The sequence below is a fragment of the Oryx dammah genome, unplaced genomic scaffold (assembly GCF_014754425.2).
Source record: "Oryx dammah isolate SB20612 unplaced genomic scaffold, SCBI_Odam_1.1 HiC_scaffold_27, whole genome shotgun sequence".
Lineage (NCBI taxonomy): Eukaryota > Metazoa > Chordata > Mammalia > Artiodactyla > Bovidae > Oryx > Oryx dammah.
This window is the reverse complement of record NW_024070211.1, coordinates 122,134,435-122,156,029: the sequence shown is the minus strand read 5'-3', so window position 1 is coordinate 122,156,029 and position 21,595 is coordinate 122,134,435. Positions and strand designations below refer to the sequence as shown.

General features: G+C 36.9%; 1 protein-coding gene across 2 annotated transcripts in view; it reads left to right on the top strand.

Annotated features, from left to right (window-relative positions):
• FRZB (frizzled related protein) overlaps nucleotides 1-20,298 on the top strand; it is a 33,666-nt gene extending 13,368 nt beyond the window's left edge. For both annotated transcript variants that reach the window (XM_040227760.1, XM_040227759.1), the window contains 4 exons: nucleotides 11,507-11,572; nucleotides 15,351-15,555; nucleotides 15,945-16,008; nucleotides 19,058-20,298. In XM_040227760.1, the coding sequence (XP_040083694.1) occupies nucleotides 11,507-11,572; nucleotides 15,351-15,555; nucleotides 15,945-16,008; nucleotides 19,058-19,174 (452 nt within the window). In that variant the 3' untranslated portion in view covers nucleotides 19,175-20,298. The remainder of the gene's footprint in view (nucleotides 1-11,506; nucleotides 11,573-15,350; nucleotides 15,556-15,944; nucleotides 16,009-19,057) is intronic.
• Nucleotides 20,299-21,595: the final 1,297 nt, after the last annotated feature.

Below are 21,595 nucleotides of genomic sequence, written 5' to 3'. Positions count from 1 at the left end.
TGTCTATAGCAGAAGTTTTAAATTTTAATTACTGTATAGTAGTCTATCATACGAATATACTACTCTTCATTTATTCATTCTAAGGGTCCTGGAAATTTGCATTATTTTTTTCTTCTCCTTTTTTTAAAAAAAGTATGACTAATGTTGCGTTTGTTTCTGCAAAAGCCTTGTAACTACAACTAGTTCTTTTTTACTTTCTTGAAATAGTGATTTGTACTGATTTGTCTGTAAGTTGTCATATATGGAAGTGGAATCTTTCTTAAGTTGTAAATAAGTTTGAAGCATCAATTTTCATTAGACTGGAACAGTTTCACTGTTGATTTCCACTGAATCTTATCAGAGTGACAAGTATTTGACATAAGGCAGTGTGCATCAAAGGTACCTCAAACAGTTAGCTTTTAAAAACAAAAGTGAATTAAAATGATTTATTTAGAATTATGTTGCTTTTGAATGCAACTGAGAGCGTTTATAGTGTCGTAAAATCAGCTGGAAATCACTGGTGTCCAATAGTGGTGCTACTTTAAGGATTACTCCTGTTACGATTGCTCAAAACAAACTGAAAAGCTCATTTGTATTGTATACAGTACACTTAGTGAGTCGAAATTTCAGGCCAAGTACATGCATGTTCTATCAACTTGTCTAGAACTTATGGTTAGAATAATACAGCACTTCACATGTGTGAAGGAGAGAAGACATTAATGACACTATAAATTAAATACAAATACAGTTCAACGTGTAAAAGCTAGAGTGAATATGTGGTTCCTGTGTTCAGTATTGACTGTTCCTCTTTATAAAAGAGGAATGTTTTCCTGTTCCCTGGTATGATGGAAGTGATGAAGACAGAGAGACAGGCAAAACCAAGCTCACTTGCTTGCGGAGAAACACATTGACATAGTCACATGTTCCAAGAAGAAAATAAAATTTGTTCACACTCAAAATGCCATACTTGGGAGTAATATAACAGCTGAAGTTGATTATGATAGAAGAAATGAGGAAGACACAAAAACATTGTCACCCTCATAACCCCTCTTTCAAAAGTGTCAAGCTGTTTATGTCTGGAGTTTGGAAAAGAAATTCTTTCACTCCAGTTAATTTATCCTTTGCCTCAAAGCCTAGCAGTCTTCTTTTTTTTGGAGATAATGACTGTCTGAGCAGCTTCCAGTTTATGAGTGTATTTTGCTGTTATGAATCCACAATCATAATAAGGGGTACATTCTCTCTAGTTTTCATAACATGGAATATAGAGAAAAACAATTTTAGTTCTATTCTGCTGAGTCACTGGGTCTGGTCAAATCAACCCAGAAAATTAAGGCAGGTATTCAGATGGTGCAATGAAAAGATAAATTGTTTATTAAAACAATTCTGAAAAAGAATCCCCCTCCCTTGCCCCAGTTTTCTACTTGGTGATGGTGACCAATTTATGGACTTTCGTATTTGAAAAATATATTTTCCCAATGAGGTGATAATAATTAGTAAATTCTGACACTAATTAAGTGTATGAGCATGACCAAATTACTTAACCTGTTATTCTGCATCTGTGTTTAAATATAAAATCACATAATATTGATTGCTGAGTTCTGATATTTGTTTCTGGTATATTTTCAAATTAGGGAAACATGAGTAATATCTGCTGGGCTTTCCTAGTGGCTCAGACAGTATAGAATCTGCTTCCAGTGCAGGAGACCTAGATTCGATCCCTGGGTTGGGAAGATCCTCTGGAGAAGGGAATGGAAACTCACTCCAGTATTCTTGCCTAGAGAATTCCGTGGACAGAGGATCCTGGTGGGGTACAGTGCATGGGGTCGCGAAGAGTTGGACACAACTGAGCGACTAACACACACACACATGAGTTGGATATTCTTGCAGTTTTAGCTAACGCCTTTCTGGTAGTTTTTCAGAGGTGCTTCAGAGAAACCCCTCTGAGGAGCTGAGTAACTAGTGATACTTGACTGCCTGGGCCTGCTAGGGCTGTGCTGGCCATCACCCCGCCCCCACCCCCAACCCTCTGCCCTGCAGCAGCCAACCTCCTCTTACTGAGATAACCAATGCCTAGCTTGGGTAGTATGGACCCATTCTCTCTCTTTCCTTCTCCAAATTTGTTGTTGTTCAGTTGCTAAGTGTCTGACTGTGACCCCATGGACTGCAGCACGCCAGACTTCCCTGTCCTTCACTATCTCCCTGAGTTTGCTCAAACCCATGTTTATTGAGTCAGTGATACCATCCAACCATCTCATCCTCTGTTGCCTGCTTCTCCTCCTACCCTCAGTCTTTCCCAACATCAGGGTTTTTTCAATTTATTTCCTACTAATCTGGGGAAGGATTCCAATTTTTTTTTCCTTTGGTGCAATGTTTGTTCACTATAAACTCTGAATTAATTTGTGGTAACTTCGACCCTTTATTTGAACATAAAATCAGGATAGATAAAAATAACTTTTTGTAATTACATAGTAGCTTACCTGTAGCTCAGTCGGTAAAGAATCTGCTTGCAGTGCAGGAGACCTGGGTTTGATCCCTGTGTTGGGAAGATTCCCTGGAGAAGGAAATGGCAACCCACTCCAGTATCCTTGCCTGGAAAATCTCATGGAGAGAGGAGCCTGGTGGGCTGCAGCCCATGGGTCACAAAGAGTCGGGCATGACTCAGCGACTATGCTTACTTACTTACTTACAAATATATGCTTTTTTCACTGTTTTCAGTATTGGACACTTTGGATGAATACTCATTCCTAAGAATTCTTCTCCCTGGGTTATTACCCAAATTGTCCTAGTTCTTCTCTAGCTGTGGGCATTCCCCAAGGTTCTAGGCTTGGCCTCTGCTCCTCCTTACAGTGAGTTCCTGTTGGAAGTTATCCAGCTATATAGGCTGGATGCTACATGTTTCACCTCCAATAAATATGTCTACCTGGGCAATCTGTACTTCAAAGGGTATGTATTCAATAATTTTCTTTTCATTAAAATTTTTCCCCTTGCAACTTTTGTTTTAGTATGTGGCACCGTTGTTTTCCCAGATCCTCAACACTTAAACTTCATCGTCCATCTGCCAATAAACTCTTCAGTCCATCCGCCCCAACCATTCATCACAAATGTGATGACCACCCCTTGCTTGTACTGGCATACTCGATGCCAAGAACAGGGAGGGAGTGAAGGAGGGAACAGTCGATTGCACTTTTCTCCCACCTCTTTTCTGTGTGGTTGGCATCGGGTAGATGCATGATATCCTGAAAGACCTACTTTGCTTTTCTCTTAATTGACCTTTGTTGTTTTTGGCCATGCTGCATAACTTGCAGGGATCTTAGTTCCCTGACCAGAGATTGAACCTGGGCCTCAGTAGTGAAAACTTGATGCCCCTGGACCACCAGGGAATTCCTTCTTAATTGACTACCTTAGAGTACCTGTACAGCACAAAACTAGCATTTCAGATCTCACAAGAGAAAACAGGCATGCTGCATTGGTTCTCTACATTTTGTATATCCCGAATGACTCTTGGATCCAGAAACCTTCTGAAAGGCAGTTTATTTAAAATTTTCCAAAGATAGAAATCCTAAAGAAATAAAACTAAATTTCCTTTTATTTTAATATAATGTTGGTTCCCTCAATCTTAAGCAATTCCCTTTTACAAAGTGCAAATTACTATGAATTGAGACCTTTATTGCAATATTTGAGGTTTGTTTTCTCAGCTAAATTGAGCAAATGTTAGTTTTGCTTTTTAAAGCTTTATTATATTACCTGAGTCCAGCAATTGACTTAATTGCATTTTCCATATACAGCTCTAATCCAGAATAAAATCCAATATGATACTCTTTGCCTAATGTATATGTTTAGGAAATAAATATTAAACATGTAATGAACAGCTGCTAAGTCATGACACACTTTAATTTATGGAAAAATGAAAGGAATTCATATAATTATGAATTCGTATGTTTATTTACTTACAGTAAAATGCACAGTTCTTAAGTGTATGGCATATTGAACTTTCACAAATATATATACCTATGTCGCTATCACCCGGATCAAGATAAAGAACATTTCCATCTCCCTTGAGAATTCCCTTGTGCCAACTCAGTCACCCACCCCACCATGAGTTGAGCACAGGTCTGATTTTTATTACCATGGATTAATGTTGTTTGTTCTTCAGTTTCATGCAGGTGGAATCATACAGCACATACTCTTTTGTGACTGGCTGCTCTTGTTTTTGTATAATGCTTTTGAGATTTACCCATTTAGTTACATGTATCATTTTATTGTGGAATAGTTTGCCTTTGTGTGAGCATAATACCAATATGATTTCTAAATTCTACTTTTTATGCAATTCCCCCCAAACTAAATATAATAATCTAAATTAACTTTCTATCTCCAGGAAAAACTTGGCAGATTTTTATCCTCAAACTTATAGATGAGTTTTTTTGTTGGAAAATTTTCTCTTCTGGTTCATAAACTGCTCTTAAATTTACATAAAGTATTTTCTGATCTTTTTGCTTGTTTATATATAACTAGCTAGCATCCAATGAGTGATTAAATACCAGGCAATATGCCAGATTCTTTATGTGAATTACTGTTTAAATTCTTATAATAAGCTGATGGGGTAAGCCAGTGTTAGTTTAGGAATGGGTATTGTAACTTGCCCAAGGCAACATAAGCAAAGAGGGACAGAGCTGGGATTTAAACTCATGTGTCCTTAATCAATTTGCCATACTCTCTTGTGCTAATGCTTATTATTAATATAATGGCCACACATATGATCATTCTGGCTTGCTAACTTTGATTCTTCAAATTTTGGAAATGGACATGATAGTTCAAATGGACTTCCTACATCAGGACAGAAATCAGCTTTGTGAACTTGACTCAAAATAGCAGAGTCAGGCACTATTGAAAAAATCCTATTACTTTGCTTACTTATGGTAGGTACCACAGTTCTTGCAGGTGGCAAGCAGCCTTGGGAAAATATTGCTTCTCTTACGCATTAAATGGTCTTTACAAATGAAGGATTGGGATTCCCAGTGAATCTTATGCAAAATTAAATCCGACGTTTATGGGCCATTGTGTGCTAGGTACTGTCAAAGGTATTTTATGTTTATTATTTAATTCTCTCAGTAATTCTGCTGATCTGGTATCTAAAAAGATGCCACTTTTTAGATATTAAAAGTTACATAAATAGTAAGGCATGGAGCCTACATTCCCATCCAGCTGTGTCTGATCATAAAAGTCCATCTTTTTAATCATGGCATTTTCTGGACTCTGCTTCCAGTGGTATAGACCTACTTAATGGTAAATACATCAGCATGGTTCCTGATTCTGTAAGAGATGCATTGTTGTTTTTTTAAAAATTTTTTTGGACTGACTTGGTGGTCCAGTGGCTGAGACTTCACACTCCCAGTGCAGGGGGCCCTGGGTTCGATCCCTGATCAAGGAACTGAATCCCACATGCGCCAACTAAGAGATCACATACCACAAGTAAAGGTCCTGTATGCTTCCACAAAGACTGGAGACCACTTGTTCCACAGCTAAGACCTGGTGCAGCCAAATAAATAAATAAACAAATATTAAAAAAGAAAAGTGTTTTTTCATCATTGAAATCAGGACACTAGGGTTCTGTTTTCTTGTCTGTTTTTTTTTTTTTTTTAATGCACCAGGAATAATAATATCCTTTAGATTTTCAATAAAGTGTCCATTTCATGACTTATAATTTTGGGAAGAGAGAATGTAGTCCTAGGGCTGGAATCCAGGCATGATTGACTATCTCTTTGTTTTTAGAAGGGTAGTGAAACGGATTTCTGGAAGGTCTGGTGATAAATTGCCTATCCTCCATTAAGCTCTATCTGTGTGTGTTCCATAATGGCCCCCATCTCTGTTGCCATTTTGATGACTTTGATGATAAAGATCATTCATTTAGTGCACTGACTTCTTTACTTCACTAACCTATTTGTTCTGCCGCAGCCATCTAGTTCCAGGGGCACATTCTGTCCCTTGCCATCTAGCAAAAGTGCCAGCTCTGTAATCCTAACTTCAAGGGTACCCTTCTTTGCCTACCATCTCTTTTCATCCCAGCAGATTTGCTCTAGTTTCATCATTGCTATAATTTTGCTCCCCTGGGACTGCCTGTTCATCATATACCACTTACTATTATTGTTCAACACTAACCTCCTTGCCTACCTGAGATTCCATGATCTATTGTAATACTCATTTCCTTGAAAATACCTTCAATTCATTTGCCAATCTTTTCTTCTGCCATAGTTACCTGACAAATTCTCAACTCTTGTTGCTGGAGAAAATTACTTAGCTGGGGTGACTGGTTTTACTTAGAATTCAAGATAAAATTCGAATACATAATCAGCATTGCCTAGCAGTACTACCTTGTATCTCTAGAAAGTTTGCCTTCCACTCAATAACTGTTTTATACTTTCACTTCTCTCCTTACTCTTCCATACCCTGCTTCTTTTAGCCCCTCATTTCCTGCAGCTGATAACTTCATCCTTTAATGAGAAAGTAAAAGCTATCAGAAGGAATTCTTGTCACCCTACCAACAGATTTATAAACTGTCAACATCAGTACCCCTTTCTCCTTTTTCTTATGCAGCGGATGGAGCGTTCCTCTGATTTTCATCCATCTTTTCCTTGCCAACTAATTTTATTTTTGGCCATGTCATGCTAAATGATCTTAGTTCCTTGACCAAGGATCAAACCCAGGCCTCCTGCAGTGAAAGTGCAGAGTCTTAACCACTGGACTGTCAGGGAAGTCCCCTTGCCAACCGAAATTGATAGACCTCCTTTTCTCTTAAGTCATTTGAACTTTGAGGGTGTTCTCCTCAAAGAGAGCTCACCTTTTTTCTTTCAACACCATCTTCTTTCAGGTGTTTTACTACACTCTTCCTGTGTTTCTTCCTCAGTTTTGGATGCTCCTTCCCATGCTTTATGACTTCTTCACTATCTTATACATAAAGATGTAGTTCCTACCAAGATAACAGCTGATCTTTCAGGTTTCAAGCTTTAATGTCATTTCCTTAGAGGACTTTGAAGACCAGACTAGTGTAGGTCATCAAGTTGTATGTTCTAATGACACATTGTACTTTTCTTTCATAACATGTATTATACATGAACATAGATTATTTTGTGCATAATTATTTGTTCAATGTCTGTATCCTGTTCTGAATTGTCTGTGTTGCTCATCAGGTGTCCTATATGACAGAGCTTGGCATGTAAGAGACATTCAGGAGATATTTGTAGAATGAATGAATTATGTAAATGACTCAAAACGTTCAACAAATGTTAGTTCTCTTTTCCTTTCCCATCTCATATTTAGAGAAACATAGTTATCCCAGGGTTATAGAGTCAGAAAACACTCTTTCTTTAGAAGAAAGGCAGTCCTATGATGTCATAGATATTGACATATGTTTAAATTATTTAAGCCATGCTCATAGACACCATTTATAGGCAATGGGAAAGTATAGATCTGGATCTCAGCAAAGAAGTCAGAGTTAACGATCATAATATTTAATTTTTTACATCTGTTTTTAAAAATTGTTGTGCTCTGTTCCTATGTGTTTTAAAATGGAGCGAAGTGGGCTTCCAGGATCAAATACAAAACATATATTTCATTTGGTACAAATTAAAATTATTTAAACTCTGACCCAACTAGAAAGAACCAATATTAAGAGTTATAATAGAAATTGTAACACAAATAGAATTATATTTTCTTTTTTCCCCCTACTTTTTGAAAATAAATCTTGAGCACAGATCTAAGACCTTTTCCAAAAAAAGCAGAAAAACATTCACTAACAGTAGTATTCCAAAGTCATGGGACATGAAAAGTTATAGGGGTTTTGGAATCTGCCAAAGTTAATTATAGTCTTACAGCTCTGGAGGAGACCCAAGAGAAGTCAGTTTCAAACAAAGGTCAGGATTAGTTAGAAAGTTGTATCATACTTAAGCTTGAACTCAAACAAGGTTGCCCTAAATAGTGGAGGGCCAGTGAGCATCAAATTTCCTTATTGTCAGATATTTATAACTTTTAGATCTTGTAAAATTATAGAACCCTTAAAAAAAGACTGTTGTTCTTGTGTGTTTTCAACAAGTGAGCTGATTTTTATGTGTAAACAAATGAATAAAGAAGGATGTGGTAACTTCTACTCAGAACTGTCTCTAAGAAGCCCCAGTGTTGAGAGAGTGAGGCTGTTCCCAGCTCAAGCACTGCAGTGCACAGTAGGGCTGCCCCCCAGAATTGCAGACCAGATTGTACGCAGCACTGGGCATATTAATTTTACAGACTCACATTCACTCTAGTGGGGTAAACTCATGTTCATACTAGGATAATGAACAGTTTTCAGTTTCACTAGCAGAGAAGTAGGAGATCATTGATTCTAGAAGAGTAGCTGAGAGAACCCAACTAGAGGACTGAGGGAGAGCTGCCCAAGAGAGTTTCCTGGTCCCGCTCCAAGGATGCTGTGTGATACAGGACCACATGCTGTTATGTGACTCAAGAGAGTTGTATTTAATCCTGGACTGGAGGCAATGAATTGCTAATATTAAAACCTTCCCCGCATTTGAAGAACTCTTGTCACTTTATTTTGTCGCAGCCAGCCTCTTTAAATTTTCCGTATTTTTCCTTAGATAAGAGCACCAAAGCAGTTCGTTTATATGTTTTTCTTCTCAACAGTGGAATGCAAGCAAATCGATACCTATTGGTCTTTGTGCAAAGCTCAGTAAAAGAATAGATTTTACTTTGCCACGATAGCGGAACAAAACTTAGACGTTGTGCCATTTGGAAGCTGGGGGAGGAAGACTACTGGCAAGATTATTGGTGAATTAAAGTAGATATGATGGTAATGCTGCTGGCCCAATACAAACCAGAAATCAGCTATTGGTAATAAACAAAAAGAAACTGTTGCAGTCTGATTTAGGGTGGCTAATACATGCAGCATATGCCTCCATGTTTTTTTTTTTTTTTTCCATTTCCCAATTCTTGGGCCTTCAGGAATATATATGTAGATGTGAATAGAAATACTTTACAAGAAAGATAATTCTCCAGAACTGTTGATCTAAGATATACTTTTCATGAATACCCTCAGATATGAATATGTTTGGGTTGAGTCAGCATAGATAAGTGAAAGAAAGTTCTTCTGTATTTGAGCCTTGTGGATACAATATTCCATCCTCCTTTTTACTCTGCTGTTTTATTGACTTACTAGATACTTCAACTAGACAGATATTTGCTTCTAGCAAGAGCTAGGGACTGGCACACAGGAAAGGCCTTAAGTACATAGTATGGTATTTCTACCTCTGAGGCCAGCAGGAGAAACAAGTGCATTGGGAGGAACAGAATTCAGTCCAAAGAATATAATGGCTATATTAGGTCATTAGCTATTAGGAGTCTAGCTAATATATGTAGTTGTACATATGGTTGGGGAAATACCTACTTGAAAACTTCCTAAATTATTTTACAATATAATATTTTGAAAAAAATCTCCACCTGGAAGTTTTGTGGAATCCATTGTTTATGCTTCAAGTAATCATATTAGAATCAATCCAGTGATGGTGTCCTTTTCTAAATCTATTTAATTGGCAGTTGGTGTATTTTTGCCAAGAATTTTTTATTAGAATATGTGCAGATTTCTGAAGAATTACAAATATGTAGATAATTTATCTTCATGTATTATTTTTGGTGAGTAGTATCTATTTTTAAAGAGATAGAAAAGTACAAATCCATATCTACATGTTGGTGAGGATAATTTGTAAGTCAAAGACCATAGCATTTATTTCTTCGGAAATAGTCTCATCTCAAGAATCTCTCTTTTAAAAATGTGTAACATTTTGGTACCAAAGAAAGCAACTGTATGGTAGAACTAGATCACTTTTCAGTTTGTTTTAAGTGGGAATACAAATGCTTTGCTAATAAAAACGTCCTTTTGTGAGGAATCTTCTTCAAATAGCAACCAGCACTGATGTGACCTGTTGTCTGTTGAGATCGTTATTCCACAGAAACAGTGTTAAAAATTATCTGCAGAATCAGAGCGCTGCTGTGTGTAGCGCTGAGGACACCCTCGCCTCTCTCCCGGATGAGAACAGTGGTGCTTGTCCCCGGGAGAGATGCTTATCTCTAGAGCTGAAAAGAGGGTAGTGAGGTGCTGTTCTCCGAAGGACTGCTACTTCACAGCACATTATCTGTGCTGGAAATAACATTTATTAAGATAAGGAAGGGCTTCCCTGGTGGCTCAGATGGTAAGGAATCTGCCTGCAGTGTAGGAGACCTGGGTCCGATCCCTGAATCAAGAAAATCCCCAGGAGAAGGGAATGGCCACCCACTGCAGTATTCTTACCTGAAGAATCCCATGGACAGAGGAGCCTGGTGGGGCTACAGTCCAAGGGTCATAAAGAGTTGGACGTGACTGAGTGACTAACACACACACACACACACACTTAGAAAACATAATGTCAAATTGTCAACAAAACCTTCTGCTTTTTACTGGTCTCCATGCTAACATAAAACACTTTTTAAACAAAAAATTTTGTGTTGGCTTCTTTTCTGTGACTCATGTGCTCAGAAATCTTTACATAAATGAATGCTTTCTCAGGTAATTGTGTATTATTTCCAATTTTTATGTTCACTTTAATGACTAAGATTTTATTATGGTTATGATGTACACCTGAGGTGTATTTCTTAGCCAAGTAATCTATCATAAATAATGTAGTAATCTACTCTCTAAAATGTTAAATGATTTATCCTATATATGCAACACTTTGAGATAATTAAAACTTGTATTACATATGCTTGTATTATATTACACAGAAAATGTTCTGGTCACTACTCACCAGATATTTGAAAAACACAAGAGCATCTTATTTCAAGATATGTATATAGTAAGTTCCTCCTGTACACATAAAACTACCATTGAGTTTAATACCAGTTATTCTGCCTATAGAAAGTGCTCATGAGAATCACTATGTTGTATACTTGAAACTATTATAATAATGTAAATCATGTATACTTCAATTAAAATTTTAAAAAATTAGATCCAAAAAAGAAAGAGGTTGTGCCTCTTAAGAATCAAAAAATTCACTGGGTTATAATAATATGTGCTTATCTTATTATGTTGATTTTAGATCCCAGAGCTAATATTTGGAGGTGGGTTGCATAGTCTGTAAAATGTCTGTGAGGGCAGGTGGCCTTGAACAGGGGTAACTAGTTAGCTGAGCTTAAGCATCACTGGCCTCTCGGGTGGCACTCATTCAGCTGCCTGAAGCACTGAGCGTGTCTCTTTCAGGATTCTGGGGGCATGCTCTCCTCATACATGGTGGTGAACAAGGTTTCCTCAGCATTGGGAACTTTGACTTTGAATAGGCAGCTCTGTAGACAGAACAAATGTGAATGTAGTTGCAGGAGAAAAGGACCAGACACTTAGAATATGAGCTTCCTGTGCTACTAGATTTGGGTCTGATCTTACCAAAAAATGTGCAGAAACAAAAGAAAGCTAATGTTGAACTTTTGCTCATAATAGATAAAATATTATGTTTTTCAGAACGCTGCAAATGTAAACCAGTCAGAGCTACACAGAAGACCTATTTCCGAAACAATTATAACTACGGTAAGGATGACTCTGTGATCGACTTATGAACTGCTAGGTTCAGAAAGGGGTTTGTGTGTATGTGTAGATTGATAGAACAACTTACAAATAAGGCTTAAAAACAAACAAGGACAGCTTTTAAGAGCACAGTCTCTCTGTTCTAAACAATTAAAATGTCTCATATGGGCACTATTCTTAACAAATGCTTGATTTGGGGGATGCATTTCAGGCAGCACGGCTGGCATCTTAGAACCATGCAGGGACACACACAGGCAGTTGAGAGGGGCTCTTCCCTCTCTGATAGGCCGGCAAGAATGTGGAGCTGCAGTGGGTCAGCAGTTGTGAGTCACTGGGGTGAACAGTAAGTGGGTTAAACAGAGTACTTCAATGCATAAGGAATGGTTTAAAGAGTCAAACTGGATTTTTTTCAAACATTCTATCTCATGGAAAACATTGACAGAGTTGGAAAGTAACACAGAGGTTTTTAGTATTCAATGAAAAGTTGTATTCCTTGAAAAAGCATTCAAGGAAATGTTTTGTTATCTACCCTGAACTAGACATGTGCTGTTCTGATAAGCAAAGTATTAACTGAAGAGCTACCGGTCTAAATGCAGCTGACAAATTTAACTGGAGGAGAGAAGGCTGTGTCTCTGTGCTAGATAATGTCTTAGGTGGTTTCCAAACACTGTCTTAGGTGGTTTTCTCAACTGCACCATGAAATGGTCTATTATCCCTATTTTATCAGTGATTATTGAACCTAAGTTATCCTTCCTTTAATTATTCAGAATGTACTCTTGGATATTGGAATGCTTCAGAGTCACAAATATCAATCACTGTTATTATACTTAGAAGGGTCAATTAATAGAGTTTTCTAGTTGATAAAATAAGCAACAAATCAGTATTTGCTGTATTCTGTTGGCATTTTATTATGATTCTTCCACTCTGGCATTTATGAGATTAATAAAATTCATGTTACTGTCTCTGCCAAAGACTGTCAGTGCTCAGTAAATGAATAAACATGGCAATTAAATGGATTTATAAAGTGCCTTCATTACTAAAATGAAGGCTTTATTATTGAGTTTACTTTAGAGAATATAGCACATACACAACAGAATTATTCCTCCTTTTCTATTATTTGGGAATTGGAAGGAGAGAAATGGATAAATCTCTGTAAGAGTAACCTTTGATATCTTTGAAAATACTGTATATTGAAAGATATCAAGTAAAAAATTCAGTGTAGTTAAATCTCTTTAAAATAAATATACCTAGTTCCTCAAATTTTTCTTCAATGGATTCAATTATTATTTTTTGTTTACTAATTATCTTTAGAGGAATCTATAGTTTCTCTTAGCCAATGGTAGACACGCTTTCTAAGGTGGAAATGTAAGAAATCAGATGTGTGGCTGCTCATCTGAGGATGCTATCCTCTATAAATTGATGTGAAATATCACAAGGAAAGGAAGCTTTTAATTTTTAGGAGATTAACTTTGTAAGATTGAAAAATGCTATATGAACTTTTAAGTTAATGAAGAGTTGGGTTAAAGTCAAAAACATGAAAAATTTTATATTGGGAAATTTTAGTTTGTATTTGTTTTACTTATTATTAATTTTTACTTTATCCAGTCTTAGTGCTGCAATGGTTAGTGTTATTATTTTTGTTAAAAGATAAAATGGGTACTAATGGTTACAAGTCATAGGAAGAGAAAATCTTCGAACAAGATAGTGGAGTGAGTATTATAACAGAAAATAGGATACAGATCACAGGTAGTGGAAAAAAATATAATTTCTTTTTTATGGTTAAACAATAACTAGATTTCCCATAGTTTAAGAATTTTCACTTCTCTAAGTCTTACTCAGAGCTTCTTTGAGAAAGACAGGCACTGAAATTATAAAAGAGAAGGAAAACTCCTGAAAAGAAAATATATTTTAAGTTTTAAAATATGTTGATTTTTATCTTTCTTAAATATCTCCATGTGTCTATTGAGAAAACAAAGTAGAGGTGGGAGCAAATTGATAATTCAGATGAAACCTCTGCTTCGTTCAGATTAATTCAGGTAAAAGCTCCTGAGCTTTAACAAAATTACTTGAATAATAAAGTAAGTCTTGTAGAGAGGTATTTACTTTGGAGTGGGTACATGTGCTAAAAATTTCTAATGAAAATAGTAGGCACACTGGGTAAATAAATCATCAGTTTGAGAACGTTTGCGCAGTTCACTAATCTCTGATAGTTGATGAATGCTGTGGAGCACACTCACATTAGCCAGGACACACAAAAATGTGTGCTAGCTGGGTCTGTGAATCTATCATCTGGTTCTCCCAAAGGACATTGCAAAAAGGGCAACCTTATCTTTTGTTAAAATAAGAATAGAATACTCATAAAAAAAGACCCCTTCACTCAGAAATCACACCAAGCAGAGAGGCCTGGCAGTTACATTTTGTTTGCTATAAGCTCTCATACTTGAGACAGCTAATTCTCTGAAGATTGAAATACCTGTGAAGCAAAACTGAGGTTTTGTTCTAAAGTTTTTAGAATTAGTAGCTTAATTCTTATTGTATGTGTGTCATACTGGTGGAATGTTATTGAATAAAATTCTGTATGGAATTGGGGCATTGATGGAGGGCAATGGTTTATTAACTGGCTTTATATTTTCATGGATTACTTTTTCCTTTGTAGTCCAAAACCCCTAAAATATGTGGGAAGGAACTCAGATGAAAGTGGTTGGCAGATATGTGCCTAAGAGGCTTTTAAAAAGTACATTCATTTGGATATGTTGTGTTTTCTTCTGTATAAAGTCCATGGATATTGAACTAGAGCAATGAGGCTGCCTGGGCAAAAGCTGTTGGCTTCTTACTAATTGACATTTTTTGCTTCTTCCTAGGCCTTTTCAAAATCTCCTTAGGAAAAAAAGTAAAAAGCTCATTTACCCGAAGTAGGAATCTAAAGAATTTGGCTCTTCCAAAGGAGAGAAATACAGAAAAGAAGCAGAACAGTACTTTCTAGATTCTGAGTCAAATGTTTTGAATTTGCAACTGAATTTATTCTTTTTAAAGCAGTTTTGTCTTTATTTTGAGAAGTCAAGCCCAACCCTATGAGATAAACTGGCTGCTAGAATACCCACTGAGACGGTAGATTAATGCCATTGACGTGTTAGACCGTATTTCATAGCACATGAGTGGGACAGTTTTTATTCAAGCAGAAAATGCAGTGTACCTAAACGAGAGTATAAAAGATAATCTGTACTGAAACAAAGGAGGAAAGGAGCTGATGTCTGAACAGTGAGCTAAGATGAAAAGGGTGGAAAGATTGCAGAACTAGCCTGAGAACATCGTAGAACAGGACAACTTTATGACACTAAAGAAAACCCTAACTGGTTAGAAAATCTATTAATAGACCTGATGGAAAAAATGCCGACAGTGAAACAAAGCCTATTTAGGTGGTAGCCTATTTACATATAGTGAAACTAATATGGTTTACATTCCTCTTGGCACAATTGAAACCTTACATACCTAAACAGTTCTCATCATGAAATACATGCACACACGTATGCGTATATACACACAAATATAAATGTACGTGCAGATTTGCAGGGGATCAGGGATGAATATTAAGGGGGCAGGTGTGCTGGCTAGTGTGTCACTCACTACTGTCTAAGGAGAAAATATCTGCTTGATTTTTTCTCTCCATTCATTGAACATCAAGTGGATATGAATTGACTAGAAAGAAGTCTACTTGTTTTTTTTGAATGGGGCACCTATTGTGTATCATATTGCCATCTCAGCTTTCTTGTCTTTTATCCAGTCATTCGGGCTAAAGTGAAAGAAATAAAGACCAAGTGCCATGATGTGACTGCAGTAGTGGAGGTGAAGGAGATTTTAAAGGCTTCTCTGGTGAACATTCCAAGGGAAACTGTGAACCTTTATACCAGCTCTGGCTGCCTGTGTCCTCCACTTAACGTTAATGAGGAGTATCTCATCATGGGCTATGAAGATGAAGAGCGCTCCAGGTAATTCACTCCTTAAGGATTCAGAATAATTTCTATGCACATCCTATTCTTATTGCATTTCTTTAGAGATCTGACTCTGGAGGTTGTTCTTTGGAATCTGTCTACCTTCTGGGGAATTAAAGATCAGTTTCAGTTGGATCCTTCAATTCATATATTAGATAGGAAAGTATATGTGGGAAATTTCTAGGTGTGCATTTTTCTGGGGAGAGGGATCATAACTTTGTTTGTTCTTGAACAGGTCCATGACTCCCAAGTAGTTGAGAATTATTGTTCTAAAACATGGCTGTCCCTTTCTTGTATAAACAGTATGTGTTTCTTGACAATGATTCCTTGTATTTTTCAGTAATATGTTTTAATTTTTCAAAAATGGCTGCTTCTTTAAAATACAGATTACTGTTGGTGGAAGGTTCTATTGCTGAGAAATGGAAGGATCGACTTGGTAAAAAAGTTAAGGTAAGCCTAAATTTTATTATTTATTTATTTATTTGTAAATCATTTATTTATTTATTTGGCTGCATTGGGTCTTAGTTGCCCCACAGCCTGTCGGACCTTAGTTGCTTGAGGAGGGATCAAACCTGCATTGGAAGGTGGATTCTTATCCACTGGGTCACCAGGGAAGTTCCAGCCTGAATTTTATATTGAAAGTGATACCCGGAAAATTAGAGTAGAAAGCCAGCCATTTGTCATTTAAACAAAATAAGTTCCTTCAACTACATGAAAAATATTAAAACCTGATACATGTGTGTATCTGTGTGTGTGTGTGTGTGTGTGTATTACAGACATTACAAAGTCAGGCTTTGGAATATAAAATATATATATATTTATTTTAAATTTCAAAACCCAACTTTGTCTGTAATACCTGTTTCATTTAAGGAGCACATCCTCTGTATGCGTATCAGAGATCTAGCTACAGATACCTGACTTCTCACAGTGGGAAATCTAGCTGTAGTTAGTCCAGCCTTGTTCCCGTGGCTTCATATTCTCAGTAGAGCACCAGGCTCTTTCTAGCTTATTTTTAAATAAGCTAGAAGATATTGTCATTTTTAAAGATGAGCTAAGATGAAAAGGGTGGAAAGATTGCAGAACTAGCCTGAGAACATCGTAGAACAGGACAACTTTATGACACTAAAGAAAACCCTAACTGGTTAGAAAATCAGTTAGCTAATCAAGTTTAGCTGGAGGTCATAGCTTGGCTCCCCCACCTCAACATCACACCTACATTTCAGGGGAAAAGAAAAGGAGGTAAAAAGAGATTCCAAGCGTCCTACCCAACCACATATTACTTAGGACTGGGTCCATCCCTAGCTGCAAGAGAAGCTGGAAAATACAGGGTTTTGTTTTTTACCTGGATATGTTGATTTCTTGAACAATTGCAGTCCTGTGAGTCAGAGAAGATGGGAAGAATAAAGCATGAGTAGAAAACTATGGCTATTGTCCCAGTGTATAGACACCAGTTCCTATGTACAAAGTGCAGCCACAGTCATCTGTATATAAGAGATCTGACCAAATTAGGTTCCTAGAGCAGTAATGTAGCTTTATTTTAAAACCAACGACTCTTAGATTCTGCAAGTGGTGCATTAAAAATAATACAGTAAACCACCTTATTATAGAAAGTATCATTTCCTTTTACTAAGTAAATCTGTTTCAACAAAAGGAGTGTGGCGGGAGTATTCAGAGGGACAAAGAGTCAAAAAGGGTGTGTGTGCATGGGTGTGTGTGTGTGTGCACACATGCAGTGGCAGGATGGAGAGGGGAGAGTAGGAATTGTGCTAGACATAATACATCCTCTTCTGTGAGTTTGAAGGCTTGGGAAACATTTATGGGGTAAGTTAAACACCCCTGGGCAGTTTATCTTATACATCTGGCACTTGTCACAGCAGACACATTTCAGTTTCAGTGACCTACAAAAATATAGAGGGCATTATTTTGCAGGGAGAAAATACCCTCTAATACACTCTTTGATTCCCCTCAGTATTATGTCAAAAGTGTGATGTATTTCAAGTTTACTTACGAGAATTCTCTATTTGTGTCTCTTCAATTTGTTTGGTATCTGTTAAAAAGTGGCTCTTTTTTAGTATGTGGGAATCTCTTACTGTCCTTTTAATTCCATTTTCTGCTTGCTAATGCAGAGTAGGAATTTGTCCTAAATTCCCGTAGGAGTTGGAAAAGCTTTCAGCATCATTGCTGCAAAGCATGTAACATGGCTTGCTGCTTCTCTTTTGGTACCAAAACAATTATCATCATGTAAAGATATAGGACATCATGGCTTGTTGGTCCTGTTCCTTAGTTAGGCAAGCATTTTTTTTTTTCCATGGCTTTCTACAGGGAGCTCTCAGTTATTATTGTAAAATCACTTACAGTTTCATCTGGTTGCTGATGGGAAGAAATAACTTGAGTAATTTTTAATTCTTACTGTGGTTTTCCAGTCAGTTTTGAGGATGTAAAGAACAGTTTTATGGAGGATATTGTTGTTGTTTTTTTTTCAAATAAGAATTGTCCTTCTCAGCTGATTTTATTTATTTATTTTTTTTTTTGCTCTCTGGGATAGATCAAGAGCAATAAAAACTTTTTTTTATGGTCTTGCCATGCAAAAAAAAAATGTTAACCTAAGTCTCTGTTATAAGATGTTGTTCAAATCAAGATATTTCACTTGCCTTAGGGAGTTGAAAATCTGACTTTTTTTTTTTAATATGGAAACCCAATAAGATTATGGAGTAAAAATGTGCTAAACTGAAGAATTACTGAAAGTAATTGAAAATTGAGAATTTGTTATGTACTAGGAATTTTATTATAACTCTTATTCTTATTTACTACCTATAATATCCATAATATAACTTCCTTTTAATTTATTATATTACATGTGAACATTATTGAAGTCAATATGAAATATTAGTAAACTTGATTGTAGTTATTAAAACCATTTGTGATGTGGTCCTTTATAAAACTTAGAATGAGGGCAGAAATTTGTTCTGTTTTGTTTTGTTGTACTTGGTAGATGTAACTTAGAAAGATATTTTTAAAGTACCCTATCCTCTCTTCCCACTTTCATTTTTTTCACTGCTCAAATCACTTAGGTTTAAAAGGCTGTGCTCTTATGTGTCACAAGAGAAGAAAATAAAAAATAGCACTTTCTTCAAATTCTCTATGGAAATCTTCTATTTGTCGATCACCCGTGAAGTACCAGACTTGTGTACGTTACCTCAGGAAATACCCACAGATATCAATGTTTATTTGTGTCACCATTTACTGACATGGAGATTTTAAGTTTAAAATTTGATATGAAACCATTACTGATATATTGTAGGTGGCCAGTTTTTCAAATTAAAAGTATTACATTTACGTAGCATCCATCTCATTGCTACCCCTGGGATATAGATTATACTTTTGGAAAAGTAGTAAAATGCTTTTGAGATCTGATTTTGCAGTCCTAGTTGTTAGAATAATAGAAATGATGGCCCTGGTAATATGTGCTTGTGACTGTTCTCTGTTTTAAATTTCACAGCGCTGGGATATGAAGCTCCGTCATCTTGGACTGAATACCAGTGATTCTAGCCATAGTGATTCCACTCAGAGTCAGAAGCCTGGCAGGAACTCTAACTCCCGGCAAGTGCACAACTAAATCCTGAAATGCAGAAAATCCTCAGTGGACTTCCTATTAAGACTTGCATTGCTGGACTAGCAAAGGAAAATTGCACTATTGCACGTCATAGTCTATTTTTTAGCCACAAAATCAGGTGGTAACTGATATTACTTCTATTTTTTCTTTTGTTTTCTGCTTTTCTCCTTCCCCCATTCCCTTTTTTGTGGTCTGAGTACAGATCCTTAACTATATGTATTCTATTTCACTAATCATGGGAAAACTGTTCTTTGCAATAATAATAAATTAAACATGTTGATACCAGGGCCTCTTTGCTGGAGTAAATGTTAATTTGCTGTTCTGCACCCAGATTGGGAATGCAATATTGCATGCAAAGAGAGATTTCTGGTATATAGAGAAAGCTAGATAGGCTGTAAAGCATACTTTGCTGATCTAATTACAGCCTTATTTTTGCATGCCTTTTGGCATTCTCCTCACGCTTAGAAAGTTCTAAATGTTTATAAAGGTAAAATGACAGTTTGAAATCAAATGCCAACAGGCAGAGCAATCAAGCACCAGGAAGCATTTATGAGGAAACGACACATGAGATGAATTATTTGCAAGATTGTCAGGAAGCAAAATAAATAGCATTAGGAGCTGGGGATAGAGCATTTTGCCTGACTGAGTAGCACAGCTGAAACCAGTAGCTGTTGGGGTGTTAACAGCAGCAGTTTTCTTTTGACAATGCATTTGATTTGTTTGTGAATATATTGATCAGCATTAGAGCAGTGGATTGTAACCAGACATCAGGTGTTATCAGCATAGCTCTGTTTAATTTGCTTCCTTTTAGATGAACCCATTGGTGTCTTTTTTTCTTCTTTTAAAATAAATCTCCCTTGCTGCATTTGACCAGGAAAAGAAAGCATATATGCATGTGCACCAGGCTGTTATTTTTAAGATATGTAGCTCTATAAAATGCTGTAGTCAAAAGATGGTAAAATGTGCAAGATTCTGGGTGTCTGTATTCATGTGTGTGTCCCCATACACTCATACTCAAGCTGAACTGAATGCCACGCCTGTGCACTGGCCTGCACTCCATCATTTGGATTTGTGCTGTTTAATGCTCAGTAAAATGTGCTTAATAAAAGGAATTATGGTTGTCAGGAGAGAGGTGATTCTGACTTTTGAAACAAATGCTCACTCTCATTACCCAAGGTGCAGTGGGATCCCCCAGGAACCATGGGGAACAAATGACGCTCTTACTTCTTCCTCCAGTAGGGTTCTTTGGAGCCTGTGCCCAATACCTGAAAGTCTCATTCTCTTAAATTTACATAGTTGATATTAATAGAACCAAATTTCTAAATTGTGGTGTGCTGGAAACACTCATGAAGCAAATGGTTTTATTTCCTTCTATAAAGACAAATCTGCAAGAATGCAATTCATTCCTGACAAGTTTTCTAAAATAAGAGATAACAATGCATCCAAATTCTCTCTTTGGAAAGGAAGAGAACGCCCCTGCCTTCTGACTAACTCCCAAACCCCAACACTCTCCATGATCCCAGAAGGAGTTCTCACCTTTGCTAAATCAGGACCACCTAGTCTTTGAGCTGCCATATGGTTGCTTTGAGGTATTGTCACCACCTGTCTGTTGGGCTTTATTCTGAGGCACTAAGACAGGTCATCTGTTTGTGGATGCGGATGTTGTAGCCCTAGAGGGGGAGTTTGGGTGTCATGGGGTGGTAGTGAAGTTCTGCAGAGGAAGTACGGCACCTCAGTGTTCATTCTGACTTCAACTTGAGCTTCAAGGACTGAGGACTGGAAACCAGTGCTTCTGCATTCTCCTGTTTGTCCCCTGCCTTTTTTGTGTTACCGATGGGGAGAAGGGCAAGAAATCACTGCAGGAGAGTCAAAGGAATTGGTTTCTCAGATCCACAGAATGTCATCCGCTCTTCCAAACCTTAGTACGAGGAATTTAAGTAGCAAAATCTTTTGATGTTCAATGAAAGCCACAGATGTTTCCAGCTCAAGTTTTCTTTTTCTGGGGAGAAGGAAATAATATTTGTGTAGGGATTTGATACAATTTATGCTCAATACATGTACAATTATGATATTTATAAGCAAAAGAGGACCAGAATTTAAGATTCAGCAGTGTTTTTTTTCCACTTTCCATTTGGCTCATCAGTGTGAGGCTCTGTCAGTTACAGTTTTTAACGGTATAAGGTCCATGAATAAAACACATTTGCTTTCGAAGTTTGGTAGTTGCAATGTCTCCATTAATAAATTAAGGATAGGCCTCTTTTGAAGGTGTCATAATTTTTTATCTTAATGGTCACATTTCTAATCAGATTGCAAAATCATTTCTACTCTGTAATTGCCGTATCAGAAATACATTTAATTAATGCCCCTCCATGGGCTTTTCTGACAGGTATTAACTTTCAAAGCCACTAAAATTTTAATACACAT